This window comes from Salvelinus namaycush, chromosome 1, assembly GCF_016432855.1.
Source record: "Salvelinus namaycush isolate Seneca chromosome 1, SaNama_1.0, whole genome shotgun sequence".
NCBI lineage: Eukaryota > Metazoa > Chordata > Actinopteri > Salmoniformes > Salmonidae > Salvelinus > Salvelinus namaycush.
In genome coordinates, this window is record NC_052307.1 from 18,660,349 (window position 1) to 18,681,845 (window position 21,497).

At 40.6% G+C, this 21,497-nt stretch overlaps 2 protein-coding genes across 6 annotated transcripts; both read right to left on the minus strand.

The window, feature by feature from the left end:
- Positions 1-105: 105 nt before the first annotated feature.
- LOC120056306 (selenocysteine insertion sequence-binding protein 2-like) lies at positions 106-9,805 on the minus strand. The gene is made up of 18 exons (XM_039004559.1): positions 9,608-9,805; positions 8,883-9,022; positions 8,462-8,654; positions 8,272-8,347; positions 6,063-6,286; positions 5,879-5,969; positions 5,660-5,784; positions 5,345-5,488; positions 3,996-4,103; positions 3,784-3,882; positions 3,451-3,583; positions 3,110-3,273; positions 2,670-2,823; positions 2,323-2,569; positions 1,996-2,216; positions 1,570-1,724; positions 1,223-1,388; positions 106-906 (listed from the first exon to the last, which is right to left on the minus strand). Exons 1-18 carry the CDS (start codon positions 9,614-9,616, stop codon positions 785-787), a joined length of 2,571 nt encoding a protein of 856 aa, XP_038860487.1. The 5' UTR covers positions 9,617-9,805; the 3' UTR covers positions 106-784.
- Positions 9,806-11,713: 1,908 nt separating this feature from the next.
- On the minus strand, positions 11,714-21,155 carry mfsd10 (major facilitator superfamily domain containing 10). 5 transcript variants are annotated; one of them, XM_039004637.1, is made up of 13 exons: positions 21,055-21,155; positions 17,415-17,586; positions 16,802-16,898; positions 16,437-16,540; positions 16,073-16,231; positions 15,662-15,850; positions 15,322-15,436; positions 13,796-13,907; positions 13,549-13,657; positions 13,338-13,428; positions 13,196-13,243; positions 12,994-13,083; positions 11,714-12,859 (listed from the first exon to the last, which is right to left on the minus strand). In XM_039004637.1, exons 1-13 carry the CDS (start codon positions 21,069-21,071, stop codon positions 12,756-12,758), a joined length of 1,407 nt encoding a protein of 468 aa, XP_038860565.1. In that variant the 5' UTR covers positions 21,072-21,155; the 3' UTR covers positions 11,714-12,755. The 5 variants fall into 5 exon arrangements, with proteins under 5 accessions (XP_038860565.1, XP_038860635.1, XP_038860709.1 ...); XM_039004707.1 differs by having other exon boundaries at positions 17,415-17,582; positions 21,055-21,140; XM_039004781.1 differs by lacking the exon at positions 12,994-13,083.
- Between the last annotated feature and the right edge of the window lie 342 nt (positions 21,156-21,497).

The window sequence follows — 21,497 nt, forward strand, 5'->3', positions numbered from 1 at the left end:
TAGTCCCATTCAAAATGATTCATCAGAAGGAATAGAATGTAAAAATACATCACTTCAGATCATTATTAATCACTGAACCATAATATCTGTTATAAAAAAATGCTATTAAAGTATTGCACATGAATGTCTTTATTACAAGAATGTAACAAAGTAAATTGACAATTATATCAGCTTCATTAGGTATTGACAATTATTTAAAGACAAAACATTGTCTCTGTTAAGAATAAAATTATAATTTAGTTTGGCTAATGTCAAAGACCAAAGTTCATATCAGTGTATATGACAGCAGACATTTGTAGACTGGTGTAGCCTCACTGAATCTCAACCTTATACAGTAAGTACACACATGATTGACAAAGGAAATAATGCCTAATTTGAACACAGGCAAACAAAAGTTTGTGGCATTTCCATTGGTTCAGAAAAAAAACTGGACCTCTGGACGTCATGTCGCTCATCTAACGTTCACAGATAAAGTATACTTTGATTCTATTTTATATAGGCACATTAGGTAAATAAACCTAGCTCAAATTGTTCTGCATACTCAATCATGGAGCAGTGTAAATAAATGCTGAAGGGTCACTTCTAGTGATTGGTTTGGTCCCAGGAAATAGATCAATTTTGATCTGTCAGCATCTGAAATGGCACAATATTCCCTATAAGGAATAGGGTGCCATTTGCGATACAACATCATGGGGTTAATCGTGCTATAGTGTGCCATCAAGTATTTCCTTCAGGACTGATAGTCAGCGCTGGCATCAAGTGGGTTTTTAGGCAGTCTCCATCATCAACTCTTCTCATCCATCTGTTCTTGACAGTCACTGGCCCTGGGAACGGAGCTAAACTGCTCCTCAAAGTTTAAAAACTTGTGATTGCATTCCTTCTCCAGCATTTTCTTCCACAGTTTTACTGGGGGAAAAAAGGATTTAGAGAAAATAAACAAGATCATTGAGCAGTCCTTCATTCAGTTAGTACCTCACCTTACATAAACTAGGGCAGAGAAACAGGCTTGGTAAATACCTGTTTTTCTTATCAGGTAAGACACAATTTACACTAACTGTTCTAAGCCCAGATCAGGCCACCCATGCGTCGCCAAGAAATGTAGCTAAATGGAAATTAACCTAGGGAAATGTTTGAAGGAGATTCCAGTCATGGCAGATTCCACAAGTATTTAGCGTAATGTAAATAGCTTTTGACAGTCAGTGAATGGAACTTGTTCACTTACTGTACTCTGGCTCCTCTAATTCTGAGCAGGCTGGTGGAGATGGCAGTGGCCCAGTGCTCAGCTGGTTCTCTTGTTCTCCTTGTGATGTCAAGTCCAAGTTTTCTATCATCACCTCATAAGCTCTCCTCGCCTCTGACGACAGCTCAATCATTTTGTGGTAATGGTCCTGTAGAATCAAATATAATCCGTAACCACATCCATGCACGCACCACTTAAGTTTCAAGAGAACAATTCTCTGGTTTGTATCATGCAATATGTGACTCAAGTCTCCAACATTGTATCATTAAGACTAAACAAAAATGTCCAGCAGCACTTACTAAGCCTCCAGTTTTATTGAATGCCCATACCTGTGCTCCATCGTAGTTGAAGATGCCCACAAGACTGACAGGCACAGCTTTGTTAACACACCGGCCCAGGGCCTTCCTGGAGAGGGCAAACACAAAGGGAACGCCCTGCTCCCGACAGGTGTCAATGATGGTGTGGAGAGCTTCATCCAGACCGCCTGTGGAAGAGGGAATACATGATCCTTAGCATTGTGCACTGTAAACACTGAAAAAATGGAAAAACATGAAAAAAGATCTTTGGATAAACATTCAATTTTTTCTCTACTTACATTACAAGGACTGGGTATTGTCATTTTGTTCTTGCATGTACAATATAAACACAATGAAAAGCAACAATTCTAAGAGCCAATGGTGAGATAATGCCCCTGGAATCTCAGTCTACACAGGAAACCCAGGTTGTAGAAGTTAAGTCTAATGAGTATACTGTACCTTTAGATTGGATGCGTTCACAGTTGGGGGAGATGACAACACACTTGACCTTCCTGAGTTTGAGGTGTTTGAGGACCTCCCGGAGGCCCATGACCAGACGCCTCTTCATGCGGGCCTTCATAGGGTCTTTCTGGTACAGCCGGTCCTGGAAGCGCACCAGCTCTTTCAGCAGGTTGGTCACACACTCATCCACATCTTTACTCAGCACCTGGCTGCAGTAACTGGGAGACAATATTTAAATGGTGTGTGTGTCATCCAGTATGGTTAAGAGTATATGTTTAGAATCTTATCTTGTCAGTGTAAGAAATGGAAACCATGATGGCTTACTCTCTGAATTTCCTGCTGTGGATTTTGGGTCGAAAGGGAGGGCAGGGCTGTGGCTGAGACTGATTGGTTGGCTCTTCAGTCTCCTCCGTGTCCGTCTCCTTCTCAGTCTCCTCCGTCTCCGTCTCCTCCTCAGTCTCCGTCTCCGTCTCCTTCTCAGTCTCCGTCTCCGTCTCCTTCTCAGTCTCCCCATGTACTTCTGACTGCTCCTCCTCAAGCACAGAGGGGCTAGTAGGGCTGCTGCTTACATCTGAAGTATCACACACACATTACATCTTACACTTAGTCAGAAATACTTACACCAAGTACATTTCCTACTCTAAAAATGATGAAGTGAAGTTGTGTCTGACCTGTAGAGTCACGCTGGTCCTGGTCTATGCCGATGGCCTCACACAGCTCCTCTGTTATGTCGCCGGACATCTTGGATTCTTCACTTGAAGAGGGCAGTGCCCGCTCCTCCAGCAAACGGTTCTGTTTCCTGTCTTCCCTCTCCTTGAGAATCACCTGCAGATTGAACAGACAAAACAATACTGGTAAAGGGCGGCAGTAGAGTACGGGACTATAAAAACATATTGAAAGACGGATTGGTCTAAAAAAACATGCAAAAGTAAGGCTTATCAAGCATGATCTCGTCCAATAGCAGTGCACCATTCAGCAAAGCATTCAATAGGGTAAAAACATTTAATCATCACAGAAAATGTTTGTGGGAGTAAAGAAAGTCAGAGTAAATCCAAGCTAGGGAATAACAGTCCATACATATTTCCAGATAGCTGGGGTCTGAGAGACTCACCCTTTTCAGTGGTGTGGGTTTCTTAGCTTTGGGAACCTCTCTCTGCTTGCCCTTCTTTACCAGAGGGCTGGTCGAGTCCAAGGGGTTGTGGGCTATCTTATCCTGTGTCCATGGTTTCTTCTGGATTAGTGCATTCTTATGGCCGACAGGTAGCGACCCACCAACTACATAGTAACAAGTGTCGAAGATATGTTAGAATAGCATGATACAAAATGTGGGTAGCAATGTGTATGCATTGTATCATCATCAGTGCTATTTTTCAAGCACTTTTCATTTAAAAGTTCCATGAGTAAATAAAAAAAATAAAAAATGACAGAAGTGTTTTTCTGCTGTAATATAACCTGAGAGGATGACCCCTTTGGTGTCCTGCTTGTCTTTCTGAGTTTGCTGTTTCTTCTCCAGAACCGCCAGCATATTCCCAATATCCAGCTGCACAGGGACTTTGCTCTTCTTCCCACTGGTCTTCTCAGCTTTCTGATGAGAAGGTTTCATCATTTACAAGAATAACCATTTGGACAAAGTTAAACAACAACGGAGGTTGACTTTTAGGCTATATTGCTCCTTTTTAGCCCATTTGCTCTTCTAACATCATGAACAGCGTCTGTACAGAATAAGCCAGCCTGAATCAGATTTCAATATTTTCCTATAAATCATGAGTAAAGTTCAGTGCTGACCTGTCCCTTCTTTGTCTCTGAAGGGAGAGCTTTTCCTGCTGTGGCTTTGTCCTTGTTTTGGTCACCTGGCCTGAGTGCTGTTCCTTCTCTGTGACCCTCCTGTACCATAAATAAAAACACATGATTTTGTATTGATTATTGATTCAATTAAGTTGTAATTTCACATATAATGCTTCTGGTTTGTATTTTCAAGAGTAATGTTAATTCCATACCTCCTTGTTGACTAGTTTTGCCATGTTGCTAAACACTATTGAGTTGTGGCCTTGCACTCTGCCTAAACCAGCGAAGGCCAGAGACAAGTCTGGAAACTCTTCTTCATCCTAGGAGGAAAATAAACAGTCAACAAATAAATTCAATTGATTTAATACTAAATATCATCAGCGTGGGGTTTTAGGCTCAGTTTCTGTATAAGCACTGTAGCAACTGCTGTTGTAAAAGGGGCTCTATTAATAAACACATTTGATTTATAAAAAATAGGGCAGCGCACAATTGGCCCAGCGTCATCCGGGTTAAGGGAGGGTTTGGCCGGGGTAGGCCGTCATTGTAAATAAGAATTTGTTCTCAACTGACTTCCCTAGGTAGGTTGAATAAATCAATTTAAAAAATATGAAAAAGGGAGGTCTCCTGAAGTTTTTTTAAAATATCCCTCTTTACAATGGAAAGCACTTTGAGCATATTATTAAAACATAACTATACAACTCAGTGTCCAGTTTAATAGGTACACCACCCCATTCACAAAAATAGTTCGCACCAACAGTGAGTCACGTGTCCAGCTATATAAAGCAAGCAGACAGAGGCATTCAGTTACTGTTCGATTGAACGTTAGAATGGGCAAAACAAGTGACCTAAGCGACTTTGAGCGTGGTATGATCATCGGTGCCAGGCGCACTGGTTCCAGTATCTCAGAACGACAATTTCTAGGGTGTACCAAGAATGGTGTGACCAACAAAACAAACAAAAATCAGTCAGCGGCAGTCCTGTGAGCAAAAACATCTCGTTGATGAGAGAGGTAGGAGAATGGCAAGAATCGTGCAAGCTAACAGGCGGGCCAAACACAGGCAAATAACGGCGAAGTACAACAGCGGTGTGTAGAACAGCATCTCGAAACACACAACTTGTCTGTCTTTGTCACGGATGGGCTATTGCAGCAGACGACCATACAGGTTCCACTCTTATCAGCTAAAATAAAGAAGAAGCGGCTCAAACACTGGACAATGGAGGAGTGGAAAAACATTGCCTGGTCCGACAAATCCTGGTTCCCGTTGCGTCATGCTGATGGCAGAGTCATGATTTGGCATAAGCAGCATGAATTTATGGACCCATCCTGCCTAGTGTCAATGGTACAGGCTGATAACAGTGGTGTAATGGTGTGGGGATTTTTTTTCCTGGCACAGGTTAGGTCCCTTGATACCAATTGAGCTACGTTTGAACGCCACACCTTGCAGAATCCATGCCTCCGAAGAATTCAGGTCGTTCTGGAGGCAAAGGAGGGACCGACACGGTACTAGATGGGTGTACCTAATAAACTGAGTATATGTACATGAGCACTGACTTATTGCACCTCAAACTTGGGTGGCTCCTGATAAATGACCAGGTCCTCAGACTCCTCTAACGCTCCACCTTCACCCGGCATTTTGGATTTCTTCTTCTTCTTCCTTTTCTTCTTCTCAGAGGCTTGTTCTTCTTGCTGCACAGATGTTTCCTTCTAATTAAGAACAAGAAAAAAGGTCAAATTCTCTTCAAAAGTGAAAATGTTGGTCAACTTAATTTCTACCTCCGCAAATCTTCAAAGCTTAAACATATCAGTTTGAGAGCAAGGGGGCACTTTAGCTAGATCGAGATGTACAGTAGGATTTGCATCAAGCACACACAGTACCTGGGAGGGAGTGCCATTATTGACTGTTTTCTTGGGGATTACTTTCTTTGGAGGCTGGGAGGCCACAGTGGCCCAGGAGGTCACTGCTAGGCCACTGCTCTGTGAAACTGCCTCCACAGGCTGACCTGATTGGGTCAAGTACATTGATTATTTTCTTAATGGCGTACAGCACAAACCATTACATTACTTTTGAATGCTAAATGAAAAAAGGTCCAGTACCTTGTGCGATAGTCAAGGATGCATCACTATTTTCACTGGAAGCGGTGCATCGACTGGGGTCCTGTCTTTGTCCTTTTCTTACTGGTGTAGTCTACAGATCCAAAAATCACATGGCTTTTCTTAAGATAAATGTTATTTCTAATTTATGAAATTATGACAGCATGCTATAGCTCAGTAGACCTACCTTACTAGTGGATACTGAGCTCTGATGATGGGGGGTGAGGGATGGTGAGGCTGATCCCCAGCAGGTTCCAGGTTTCTGTGGGGCAGGAAGTGCAGGACTGCCGGGTGCCAAACCACCCAGCTCTGGGAATTCAGCCATTTTCACCTCAAACGTGACAAGATCCACCTGGGCAGGTTCAGATCTCTCTGATGACTTTGTGGCAGATCTGGTCCCTCTAAAACCCCCTGCAGACAAAGCAAATAAAACACCACACTAAAGACAAAAAAAATAAAATGTTTTGCAAATGGAAGAGTATATACAGTGCATTCGGAAAGCATTCAGACCCTTTCACTTCTTCCACAATTTGTTACGTTACAGCCTTATTCTAAAATGATTTAAATATTTCCCCCCCCTCATCAATCTACAGACAATACACCCCATAATGCACAATACCCCATAACAAAGCAAAAACAGGTTTTTAGAAATGTTTGCAAATGTATTAAAAATAAAAACGGAAATATAACATTTACATAAGTACTCAGTCTCTACTCAGTACTTTGTTGAATGAACTTTGACAGTAACAGCCTAGAGTCTTCTTGGGTATGACGCTACAAGCTTGGCACACCTGTATTTGGGGAGTTTCTCCCATTCTACTCTGCAGATCCTCTCAGGCTCTGTCAGGTTGGATGGGAGTGTCGCTACACAGCTATTTTCAGGTCCCTCCAGAGATGTTCGATCGGGTTCAAGTCCGGGCTCTGGCTGGGGCACTCAAGGACATTCCCGAGACTTGTCCCAAAGTCACTCCTGTGTTGTCTTGGCTGTGTGCTTAGGGTCATTGTCCTGTTGGAAGGTGAACATTCACCCTAGTCTGAGGTCCTGACTGCTCTGGAGCAGGTTTTCATCAAGGATCTCTGTACTTTGCTCCATTCATCTTTCCCTCGATCCTGACTAGTCTCCCAGTCCGTCGCAAAAAAAAAACAAAACATGCCCACAGCATGATGCTGCCACCACCATACTTCACCGTAGGGATGGGCCAGGTTTCCTCCAGACGTGATGCTTGGCATTCAGGCCAAAAAGTTACATCTTGGTTTCATCAGACCAGAAAGTCTTGTCTCACAGTCTGAGAGTCTTTAGCTGCCTTTTGGCAAACTCCAAGCAGACTATCATGTGCCTTTTACTGAGGAGTGGCTTCTGTCTGGCCACTCTACCATAAAGGCCTGATTGGTGGAGTGCTGCAGAGATGGTTAGTCGTCGTTAGCGGGCGACGACGGTGGCACTGTATTATCCTCAAAGCGGGCAAAGAAGGTGTTTAGTTTGTCTGGAAGCATGACGTGGGCGTCCATGACATGCTAGCTTTTCTTTTTGTAGTCCTGTAGACCCTGCCACATACGTCTCGTGTCTGCGCCGTTGAATTTCACTTGTTTGATTGCCTTGGAGGGAATAATTACACTGTTTAACTACACTTTCACTTTGATCTGGCCTGTGTTTACAGCATGAGAGGTCATGTGTAGATGCACTTGTTTTGAGATCAAAGCAAGAGCTGCATGTAGCCACGTGAGCACATTTGTTCACATCCTTTGCTAGTTAGTGAGAGTTATTAGCCTAGTTATAGATCATTTGTAGTCAGCAATGGGGGAGTGGTTGCTTCCTACAAGAGCACAAAACAAGTACATTTCTAGACATCTTTGAAAAGCGAGTCAGGTAAAGAGCTTTTTTTGTCTTAAAGGGGCAGTATTTTGAGACTTCTTGAATAAACGAAGTAGTCAATAGGCAGAGGGCATCATAATTTGTCTTATTCTCTGTAATAGTAGTATAGGAATAATAATGCATTTAATTTTGTAAAGTGGTTTATTGCATCAAACAACATTTTCAGTCACCTCCTTGTCAAGCCTTTTTTCAAGAGTCTCATGGAATGTAGGACTACATTAAACACCACACATTGGTTGCTACTGTAGGCTGGATGATAGAACAGCTATTTCCATGTTTAAATGTTATGGGATACATTTGCTCCATTCTTTTTGATGGTAGGCCACCCTGGAAGGCCTAAATTATGATAAAAAGGCACAGTAGCCTACTTGACCACTGTCTGAAACTGTAACTTATAGCGGGTAAAGCCTCAGTGTTCACAGTAAACGCGCGCTGGAAGTTGCACAATTTGAGGAAACATTGATACCTACCATTAACAAAACATTATGAATATCTGTGCGTTATATGCAACGTGTGTGATTACCTCTTCCTGGTGCATCCAATGATGTCCTGATCATGTTATTGTCCTGAGAACCAAACTCAGAACTAGATTTTGATGCCTGTGAAGTTGGGGGGGAATAAGTTGAGATATATGAATACACATTAAAATACATTTGTTTGTATTAAGCTATAATCAAGTTTGGTTTCAAAGTGGTCAGTATAATTAAACAGACCTTTGTCTGCTGATCACGTATGAGTCGTTCTCCAGGTGTGTATGCACTGGTTTCAGTTGTCCCTTTGGTACGACGGCTGCTGATGTAGCCATGCTTGCTCTGTGCGTCTCCTCGCATACCATCAGTGATTGATGGCCTCTGCCTGGGGCTCTTTCTCGAGTCCTCACCTGAAGTAGACTTACCAGCCTGATGCCTGGATGGAGATTTAGAAATTAACGAGTTCACTCCACAATCACGTTAGCTACGCAATCTGCAATAAACTAAAGACAAATGGCAAAAAAAGCTATGTTTATTCTCTATGACAGAATATACCAAATAGTTTACAATTTAAAAACACACTACCCGACACCAGCTCCGGCAAGTACTTGGTTTAGAGAAATGTATGGAAACAATTAAGGCAAAATAAATGAATTAGTCCTACCTTCTAGAACCTTGATCTAACAGATAAGGGTTTGGTAGTGTCAGGGGCAGTGAAGTTGTCAGTTGTTTAGGGGCCTCCAATCTCCCTTCCTGCTGGACTTTTGGAACAAAGGGCTGGACTGCAGGTGACAATTTGCTCTGCTGCAATATACCAAAACAAATAAGAAATTACCCAATAATATTACATTGAAATTTAACTAACAAGGAAAGATATGTCTAAGTTAGCGACAAGTGTACGTGAACACTAGCAGGTAAGGGAAGTCATTTCAAAGCCAACACAAGTGTAATGGACAAGGACATTGGGTCTGCAACGTCACGAATACACACGTTAGTTTAACAAGTCAGTTAAAACTATCTCGGCTTCCAATTGCTAGTGGCGCCAGTCAGGGATACAGTAGTGCGCCAGTGCCTACCTAGCCCATCCACTCAAGCTCAATTTGTTTGTTATGGTTAGCCTAGCTCGTGCACATGTAACGGTACTAGCGACTATCATTCTTAGCTAGCTAACTACATAACGTTAATCATTCGGCGTGAAATAAAATCGTCGAAGTCGAATTTCATGATAGTCATGTCCAATCAAACAAACTGACTGGCATATGGCAGTTTAGTATTACACAACAGTTGCTATCTAGCAACCTGGTTTCAGCAAGCGAATGTAGCTAGTTAGCTACTTCGCTTGGCTAGCTATAGGCATTTCTCAATAACAAACCGCATCCTTAATCTTACCTTGTCCATCTCCTGTTTCGTGATTGCCAGTTGAAGTCAGATGGTCATGTTTCCGTCGTGTATATATATATATATGCACACAGTTAGCTGACTACACGGTTACTGTACAAACATAGCATGACATCGGTTGAACACAACTCTCAGGCAAATCAGCTGTGGAAAATTTGAGCACCCAGAGTGCACATGATGTAGCACCAAGCTTCAATAGTGTGCAACTGCAGCCCGCAATTCGGGGCGTTCCTCACTCTGACCATTCTACATACGCTAGCAGAGCTAATAGGCTGTTTTCATGTTATCCAGAGCGTTGGTGACTGAACTCTGCTGCTGACAACAATTTAATCACGCTTCTTTGCCGACGTTTACTGACACCGGCCATATTGAACGTTCGTAAATTAATCAGTTATTCTGCGTTCTGGCACGTTTAGACAATAGTGCTCTGAAATCGGAGTAGACAGACAGAATTAACAATGTCCATTGAGAACGCACGACTATACCACTTATCTAAGAATGACATGAATAATCAAATCAATAAACGTTGGGTAGTTAAATTGCATATAGTTAATATACTGCCTGGCAAGTTCGATGTATTAGTAGCCAACTAACCTTGTAACAGTAGCTAACATACCGTTACATACTGCTGTAATGCAAACAAAAACAATTAATAATAATAATAATACAAAAATATAAATAAAATACTGCTGTAATTCTATGCGGTTCGCAAGGATAGCGTAGCTAAGAAATTGTCAGCCAACATAACGTGTAACTTATTTGAAAAGTGATGACTTTATTACATTGCTCAACATTTTATTAACATTTGTCATAATTAGTTAAAGCAATGAACTTGTATCCGCTCTCGTAGGACTTCCGCTGCATATTTTCCGTCATTTACTTCAAAATCTGAAAAGCCACGCCCATTTTGTGAAGAACGTCATTATAGTCCATAAAAGCACGGAACTAGTGTCCACTGCTTATATTTTTAATTTTTATTAACAAATCAATACAGGAAGTACATGTGGGAACACAAGTATATATAAATAATATACAAAGGACAATTGGTCTAGGGGGTACAATATCACATTACATAAGGACCTTAAGGGACATACATACACATATAATTCTAACAGCTTTTTTTTGTTAGCAGAGTATTTAATTGTCTTAAAATATAGTTCAATAAATGTTTGTAAGTTAAGAAAATGTGGTGTTTTGTTTGTAAATTTACATTTGTGAATATGAAATTTGTCCAAAAGAATAATGAAATTAAGTACATAAAATTGTTTCAGCTTATTTCTATCGTAGGTAAAGAATCCAAGCAGTACATCTCTCCACAATAGTGTAAAATCTTCATAAATGTGTTCAATTATAAATCTACTGATGTCTTGGTTTCCACTGCTTGTATACTGCTTCGTATACTTCGTATTTTGGGGAATTTAGTACGACATCCGGGAACTTTTGGCATACTAACTATACACATACTATGACCAATAAGGATCCTATATACTCAATTAAGTCACTAATTGTACAGTTAGTATGACTATTCGAAATCAGCTAAGACCTGTGTGTTAATTTAACTTCCAATTCAGAACCAAGAAGTCAAATCAACACCACCAAGATAAGTTGTGTTTATTAAACATTTCAAGTTTTGATAACTACAATTAATTACACTGTCTTAACTTAAGCCTACACGAAACACAGCCCTTATTTTAAGTGTTTCTAAAATCCTCTATGGAAAAAATAAATGGTGGAAAAACAATTGTAACTACTGTATTTCCTTGTTTGACCGCTAGGTTTTATGGGTATTATGACTCATACTGTGGTACTCTCTGCCTCAGAAGCAAGTTTATATGTAAAGTTTACATTATTTGACCGACCAACAGGTACAGCAGTGCCCTCACCTGTACGTTTATCATTAGTTACTACAGCCACAGTCATAAACCCTGCCTATCTTCCTAAAATGTGATTTTAAACCTAACCATACTGCTAACCCTAACCATCAATTACAAGCAAACATTTTTATTTTCATGAATTTTTTAAGTGGGAACGAGGATGTTTCATGATCATTGTGTGGTAAATAAGAGTATATTGCATAAAGGGCAAGGCAACACAATATCACACAAACTCAGAGCTTTTTTATTTATATATCTAAATAGTAGAATATAGATAGATATTTTGAATAATCTCAATACTGATACTACATTCAATTGATTTAAAAATACAATTAAATCATAACATTATTTTAACAGCTCATTGATTTACTTTTCTTAAGTAATAAACAAATAGTACCTCAAATATATTCCCATAGTGTTACTCAACAATATTAAGCATAGTATTATAACAAACAATGTCTGATTTTATAGAGTTCTATTACAGAAATCTGACAGAAACATTAGCATATGCAAAATAAGTCAACATATACATTAAAAGGTAGAGACTGATTGCATGAGCGAGTCCTAAATGTCGTTATTGAATGTATTTTGGATGCTGTCATTTCATTGGCTACAAGATACTTTGTCACATTGAGAGAATATTTTCTTTCTTTATTTAACACTGGATATGACATACTTCAACGGTATAACATCAGAAACCAAAATACAAAGCCAATTTGACATGGGAAGGCTTGTTTACACTGAGCTGCACTGAGGTCGGAACGCAATCATGGTTACATTAAGACACAGTGGAGCCGGCGCGAGATGTGGTCGGAAAACGTACCTCAATGCAGGGCTGGGATATGTGACTGTACTCCAAATCCTACCTTTATCAACACTGCTCCATCGAGAAGATTGAAATACTGCTAGTTTTACGATAATGGCTGCGGTGGCTACTGCTAGCTAGTATGAGGAGGAAAAGGGTGATTGCAATCCGACCTCAGTGCAGCTCAGTGTAGACACGCGTAACGGTATCTTCTGCCAAGGCTTTGTGGTTAGAGAGAAGAAAATACATGGACTACTTGTAATAAAAAATGTAAAAATATTACCACAATTTGTCAATGATAAATGTACTTATTTTCTCATAGCTTGCATTCCAAGCAAATGTAAACAAATGAAAGAACAATGAACAAAACAATATCAAAGCTGTCTAGAGTATCTCTGAAACCGTCTGTCGTGGTAAAACCCTTTAACGCTCCTGTGTTAAGGCTTGTTTAGCACCCTTTTCACTCTTGTTTGAGCCCTCCCAGTCTTCTCAGTAAAACCAGAGGTATGATGAAAGAAGTTGAGCTGATAATGAAGCAGGTCTCTGCTCCAGCAATCCAGTAAACTGCAAAGCAAAAAAATAAGACATTCAGCAGAAATGTTATGAAATTCTAATTATTTACAAATCACAGCCTTTGACAACTGACATCATACTTTTCTGCCCCCTTACAAAATGTGACATTCAATGCAGAAAGTCACCTGAGGATGCCACTATGGGGCCCAGTGCTCGAGCCAGGGCTCCTAAACTACGTAGGATTCCCATCACTGTGCCCTTCTGATTGGCCGAACCTAGAAGAGGAGTTTCATGTTACACAATGACACAATGATTCGATTTGTGTGTGTGTGTATCTAAGAGAGAGCGAGTGCATAATGGTTATGCTAGTACAGTTAGAAATCTTACCATGATCTGAAACCAGCGTTGTCAAACAAGGGACAACAATGGCAGCAGCTGTGACAAAGAAGATGTTTGAGTAAAGGAAAATCACCTCAGGGATATACTTAAGTTAGTTTTTTAAATGACCTTTGAAGATATGAAAACTTACCAAATGAGTATAAAATCAAACCTATGTAAACCATCTTCAAATTCCATGCCAGTCCAATGAGAGCAAATGCTGGAATCAGTAATAGGATTGCCTAAAATACATTAAGAATACTGACTTTGGCAACATTTTCTATACCAGAGCTAATCTTGACTATTTAAAAGATTTCTTGATGCTGATTTCTTAGCCATGTAGTAATGAGTACGATATTTACCAGACGAACAGTCCTGATGTGATGCCCCGGTTTGATCCTACGGGCATATCCTCCTTGGATCAGTGCCATGGTGATACCCATGAAGAAGAACATCTTACCCTGCTGCATGCTGCAAAAATTGAAGAGTATCGTAGCACAGTTGAAGGAGTTAAGGTAGCCTCTTTTTTGGTTGAACAGATTCTAACAAATTGGAGTGTAGGGAGCTAAATAGACTGAAGATTGACCTTCTTTGTCCCTAAACCCATACCTTGTAAACTGGAACCGTTGATGGGTGAGGAAACTCAATGTAAACTCAAGACCAGAGAAGAGGAAGAGATATGTGAAGTAAACGAGGCCCAACACTTTCAGGTTCTGCATTTCTGTTGTCCAAGAGAAAATAGACAGGGACAAATAAAAACGGCTTTGTGGTACATTTCAACACAATATTTTGGTTATTATGAAGTACTTTCAATAGATTCTTGTCCATCTTACTAAGCATAAATCTTGACAAGATATACATTATTACAGACTAGCGGGTCTTTATATATTACTGTATATTCATAGATATTTTATACTGAACAAAAATATAAACACAACATGTAAAGTGTTGATCCCATGTTTCATGAGCTGAAATAAAAGATCCCAGAAATGTTACATGTGAACAAAAATCTTATTTCTCTCAAATGTTGAGCACAAATTTGTTTACATCCCTGTTAGTGAGCGTTTCTCCATTTGCCAAGATAATCCATCCACCTGACAGGTGTGGCATATCAAGAAGATGATTGAACAGCATGATCATTACACAGGTGCACATTGTGCTGGGGACAATAAAAGCCCATTCTAAAAATGTGCAGTTGTCACACAACACAATGCCACAGATGTCTCAAGTTGAGGGAGCATGCAATTGGCATGCTGACTGCAGGAATGTCCACCAGAGCTGTTGCCAGAGTTTTGAATGTTCATTTCTCTACTATAAGTCGCCTCCAACGTTGTTTTAGAGAATTCGGCAGTACATCCAACCGGCTTCAACAACTGCAGACCACTTGTAACCACTGCAGTTTGGCGTCGTAACTGAGCGGTTTGCTGACGTCAGCGTTGTGAACAGAGTGCCTCATGGTGGCTGTAGGGATATGGTAGGGGCAGGCATAAGCTACAGACAACGAACACAGTTGCATTTTATTAATGGTGATTTGAATACACAGAGATACCATGACGAGATCCTGGAGCCCATTGTCGTGTCATTCATCCGCCACCATCACATCATGTTTCAGCAATCTGTACACAATTACTCAAAGCTGAAAATGTTCCAGTTCTTCCATGGCCTGCATACTCACCAGACATGTCATCCATTGAACATGTTTTGGATGCTCTGGATTGACGTGTACGATAGCGTGTTCCAGTTCCCGCCAATATCCAGCAGCTTCGCACAGCCATTGAAGAGGAGTGGGACAACATTCCACAGGCCACAATCAATAGCCTGATCTATGCGAAGGAGATGTGTTGCGTTGCATTAGGCAACTGGTAGTCACACTAGATACTGACTGGTTTTCTGATCCACGGCCCTAGCGTTTTTTTTTTTGGTATGTAAACAACAGATGGATATCTGTATTTCGTTGGGTGAAATCCATAGATTAGGGCCTAATGAATGTATTTCAATTGACTGATTCCTTATATGAACTGTAACTCACTAAAATCTATGAAATTGTTGTATGTTGCGTTTATTTTTTTCCCGTGTATATAGATTGTCAATTATTTCATACTGTACAAATACCACATAAATCAATATGTACTCACTCTCTTTAGAGGGTGGGTCCTCTGTCCTTGTGAGGGCAGAGAAATGGAACAGAGCCACTGGGTTGAGAAGATCTCCTGATTCCTGGATCCCAGAGGTCACTGAGGAAACCTGGGTCTGAGCAGATACCAGTCTTTGTCAGAAATAATAAACAGAAATGCTTACTAATATGGATTAATCACTGTGTATAGTATCATTGCAATAAAACATTACTGGGAGAAGATAATAGAGAGTCACCAAGGCTTTTACTTTCTGTGCAATGAAGCACACTGCCCAACCCGTGATGAGTTTCGAGTGTGCCGTTTTCAGTTTCTCCTAAGAGGTATACCAATGAAATCGCACCTTGTTCTGCTTTGGCAGGGTCTCTGGCAGCATAACAATGATGAAGAGTAGGTCAGCAGCACTGAAGACCAGGGCCAGTACAGCTGGGCCATGGTAGAATACCTCCTCCTTACTGGAGTTAATGGCAAAGTAGGCCCCCATCAGTGGGCCTACCGTGAATCCCAACGAGAAGGCAATTCCAACCATCATCTAACAACAACAAAATATGCATTGCCAAATTAAAATAATGCATACACGAGGCCTAAAGAAAGACCAACTAGTGTATTAGTGCAATACAGAGCAGCATGGTCCGTGGTTAATCATACTCTTAAATTATCAATCTCCTTTCAATTAAGATCTTTCAATCCTGAATGGCATATACTGTACGTCTTTAAAAAAAATCATAGCATGAGCTTGATGCACAGTGCTTACCATTCCCTTGTTTCGTGCCTTCGGGCAAGGAAGGTCAGCAATCATGGCAGTGCAGAGGCTCACATTACCCTTGCAAATACCCCCAATCACCCGAGACAAAAGGAACATGCTGAAACTACAGGAAACTGCCCAGACTGCATAGGAAGACATCAATCCCAACTGGAACACAAAAAAAATACAAATTAAAACCATATCAAATCAGGCTGGCAAACTGGGCAAATAACACACCGAAATGGACGGAGAGTTGCCCAAGATAAGTACTGATATGTTAACCAGTTTCATAGCCATGAAAAAGCAATAGAAATATTCTTAAATGGCAAGTCACTTATTTTAATCAACTACATTTCTATAACATTGCACAAACTGTGGTAAGAATGAGTAGCGGTTTTCTGCCGTAATGATCCGATGCAGCCCCAGTTAAAGGGGACGACATGAACTGCAGCAGAGAGAAGAGTGATCCAATCAGACCTGAAGAATAGAATGTAGAGAGCATAATCTGTGATTATGGTCCTTTCTGGTTGAGCGTTTCGGGCAAATTTTAAGACATAACACAATATCTGATCAATTTTAAGTCACACATTTTAATACACAGACAACACACTATTTCTGGCATTCACAAGACAAGCTAGTATTTTGAACGATGCCATTTGTCTAAATATATACATCAAAATATCTTGCTCAGCTGTAACAACCACATGTAGTTAAATAAAGTGTGTTGTGTTACTGTACCTCCAAAGAGGACACTGTTGTATTTTGTTTCCATCGGAACTCCGACAGCTTCCCTGAACCAGTCCACAATGCTCTGTAGTGACTGATAGACACTGTCCTGTTAGGGGGAAAACGTGAAAATATTTTTTACAAATGAGTGCAAGATCTGAATCTGATAAATTTCACACACTCGATCAGCTGACAAGTTTGTCATTTTGTTACGCTGTCTCATGGAAAAGTTGAATCACACAAAGCATGCCTTGTCCTCCCTGGAGTGAGGCCCCAAATTCTGTGTACAAAGAAACCCATCAAATGTCAGATTCTGGAGTTGGCATATTACCAAAATGGAAAATTGCATTGATAACCCAACATTATTGCAAATATAATGCTTGTCTTTCACAATATAGTACAATGAAATTAAAGTATTTAACTAATGATGATAATGATGGGGAGGAAAACTATTTCGATTTTAAGAGGGGAGCTCACATTTACTATTAGCAGACATTGGCCGTGTTCCAGATAATTAAAAACCGTGATGACCGTGATGCATCATGGGTAACTTTAAAGTTGGCTGAAATGTTAAACTGTAATAAAAAGGACAGCTCACTGAGCTCAGACAAACATAAGCACTTACCTCTGTTTGGCCATAGTGGTCCAGTATAGATGGGAGGAGAGGTAGGATCAGAGTGAATCCCAGTAAGTCCAAGAGGAGGGCAAAGAAAACACTCTTGATGACTCTTGAGGAGCCAATGGCCTCTTCAGATCCCGTTTCACTTGACATTCCTCCTTTCTGATTAAACTCCTTCCTTAAACAAAAACACGGAATGCATACATGGGTGTCAGCGCCTAATGGAGATGTTAATACGAAACTTTTTGAAGACGAAATGGCACTGAACTACTACCCGGCTAGCGGCCAGTCCTCAAAACGGGATATAGTTTGAGATACCCCAACCGCGGTAGAACAAAACACAACCATGTATCTTATGTCTACCATTTATGAAATGGATGGTTGTCCAAAAATATTTTACTGCAAAAGTGGTTAAATTGATAGCTCGTGACACCCCTTAAACTAAAAAAGTGCAGAATAATGCCTGGCTGGAGGGAGGATGGGACACATGTAACCCAATATCGCAAGCTCCCATATTGCAAATATTTGAAATTTAAGTAGTCAGTTCAGTTGCCTGCACTATATAAACAGTGCATATTTATGATGAATGTAAGCTTTACTTTTTGGTATCTGATTAATATACAAAATACATGCAGTTACACATCTTTTGATGTTGTGGCTATTGTAATCTAAATCAGCTCTAAGACACTGAAAACTGTCTTTTTTTGTTCAGTCAAAGGTTCCTCTGTGGATTTTATTTGTTCAGCCCATACTCTTGCAATTTTCACTCCAAATCCAAAATCCAATATGGCTGCCTCAATACCATTAAATGGTGGTTTAATCACCTGTATATATGCTTTAAAATGAGACATCTTTCAGATTTATGCACTGTTATGAGCTGTACTCCAGACTATTTTTGTGCAATTCAACTATGTTGGGAATCCAATATACCTACACTATCTCCTTTGTCTGGATATAGAAAAGACAACAGACAGCTTAGCATGGCAACACCAAGTACTCCAAGTCACAAGCCTCTAAAGATCAAGGAGGCAACTCGGGGGCTCCAATGAAAGGAAAGATAATCCAACCCACGACTCCGACACCCTCTCCCTAGATCAACAATTTGCCCCCATGGTGTACCTCCAGGATAGGGCTCTAAAATCACCTCCTTATCATTTACAAGTGAGCGTTGATTCATGGCTAGTCCGATATGGGTGCCTGAATCTAACATGACCTGCTGGCTCACTGCATTCATGATGCACATTTTTTATTTATTTAACCAGGTAGGCTAGTTGAGAACAAGTTCTCATTTGCAACTGCGACCTGGCCAAGATAAAGCAAAGCAGTTCAACAATACAGAGTTACACATGGAATAAACAAACATACAGTCAATAATACAGAAGAAAAAGTCTATATACAGTATGTGCAAATGAGGTAGGATAAGGAAGGTAAGGCAATAAATAGGCCATGGTGGCGAAGTAATTACAATATAGCAATTAAACACTGGTATGGTAGATGTGCAGAAGATGAATGTGCAACTAGAGATACTGGAGTGCAAAGGAGCAAGATAAATAAATATATACAGTATGGGGATGAGGTAGTTGGATGGGCTATTTACAAATGGGCTATGTACAGGTGCAGTGATCTGTGAGCTGCTCTGACAGCTGGTGCTTAAAGCTAGTGAGGGAGATATGAGTCTTCAGCTTCAGTGATTTTTGCAGTTCGTTCCAGTCATTGGCAGCAGAGAACTGGAAGGAAAGGAAGCCAAAGGAAGAATTGGCTTTGGGGGATGATCTGGTGCACTCTTATGCTGTTCAGGTTACGCTGGCACATTGCTTTTTCCAGAAAATCATGTCCACCATCCTGACGGTCTGCCCTGGAGTTGCTGTATATGTTGACATTATGGTGTATGGGGAGGATGCAACCACACATGATGACAAACACATAAGGCAGGTAGGTAGGTGTTCACTACAATGAACCAACACAACTTGACAAGAAATGCCAGCAACTTAGTGGGCCTTAACATGTCATAAGAATTGCAGCTCTCCAATGTCAATGCCATCCTAAATCACCCAGTCTGCTGCCCTGAAGGGTATACTACAATTTAGGCTAGATTTATTTAACTTTTATTTAAGCAGGGAGTCATGCTAAGACCCAGTCTCTTTCGCTGATGAGCCCTGCATGACCACATCAATAAACAATTACACTATACATACACTGAACAAAAAATGTAAACACAACATGTAAAGTGTTGGTCCCATATTTCATTAGCTGAAATAAAAAAATCCCAGAAAATGTCAATACGCACAAATTTGTTTACATCCCTGTTAGTGAGCATTTCTTCTTTGCCAAGATAATCCATCCACCAGAGAGGTGTGGCACATGAAGAAGCAAATAAAACACCATCATTACACAGGTGCACCTTGTGCTGGGGACAATAAATTGCCACTCTAAAATGTGCAGTTCTGTCACAACACAACGCCACTGATGTCTCAAGTTGAGGGAGCATGCAACTGGCATGCTGACTGCAGAGAATTTGGCAGTGCGTCCAGCTGGCCTCACGTGTAACCACACCAGCCCAAGACCCTCCACATCCGGCTTCTACACCTGAGGGGGTGGGGGGGGATGCTGAGGAGTATTTCTGTCTGTAATAAAGCCCTTTTGGGGGGGGAAACTCATTCTGATTGGCTGGGCCTGGCTCCCCAGTGGGTGGAGCCTATGCCATCCAAGGCCCACCCATGGCTGAACCCCTGCCCAGTAATGTGAAATCCATAGATTAGGGCATTATTTATTTCAATTGACTGATTTCGTTATATGAATTGCAATTCCGTAAAATCGTTGAAATTGTTGCGTAGATTTTTTTGTTCAGTACATATACACAATACATAAAAAGCAAACAAAACAACAAAAGCAAAACACTATCATATCAAATAAACATTATTCAGAGATGAAGTTATCAACAATGTCGTGTGTAATTGCGGGCTATTCTTTGGGTGCTGAAATTGTAGTTTTTGATAAAGACGTCGGAGCTCCAGTCTGCCCACACTAGTCGCCGCTCAGCTCCACGGTAAAATCGTGGTTGATTTTAATCGGTTAGGGAAATGCTTGTTTACATCCTTATTCAGTCGTCCTCGCAGGACGGTGGATGTGCAAGTCTCTTCACAGAGAATGAGTTAACGACGAAACAAGGTGGTGAGGCAAGACAATGTTCGAGGAAGTAGGAAAAAATATAATTCCATTCATGACCGAATAAACTCAAAACCTGAATACATTTGAAGATTGGAATTATATGGATATTATTACGTGTGACAGACACATGACATTAGACAGATAGGTGTTAACCAACTTTGTAGGCTTAGTATATGGATAAAATGCGTTTTAATAAAGTACAACTCAAAAGGTTACAATGTATCGCAAATGGAAACAGGGGTATACATTGCATCCTAAAGTAGTGAGCAAATTAATTCAGTTATTGTAATCATAGTTTGTTATAGCTGAATACACTCAATGATAAAATCCTTGACTAGGGAAAGAAGTGCAATAGTTTCTGATGAACTCCAACGGTTCATCAGAAACTTCCTTCACCATGGAGTTGAGTTTAGTTGTTACAATGTGATCAGCCATGCATGGAGATTCCCCATACATTTTTCATATGCATTGTACTTACCCTAAATCCAGTGGCATATCAATTTGCGAGCAGCTTGCTTTAGGGTTGTGAACTCATCTGATTCTCGAAGTCTCCAACTGACTGGACCAGGAAGCGGTGTCTTGTTTCATTTATCATTTACGATGACAAGAATGTGACGTATACGCACAGAAGCAATGCCTTCACTGATCAATGCATGGGTCAGTTCTATGCGGAATCTTTGCGACGTCATACCTTACCCTAATCCTTACCATTTTACATTTAAACTTCAATGGGATAGGGACGTCCCAATGAGCCGCTTACAACCGCGCATGTTTAAACGCCCTGCGCCCAGTTTCCCAAAGGCATACATTTCGTTAGAACCATCGATCTCAATGGTTCTAACGATTAACTTAGCCTCAAGATGCTTTTGGGATACTGGGCCCAGCTATGAACACAAACTGTGGCTACTTATATGAGAAAAA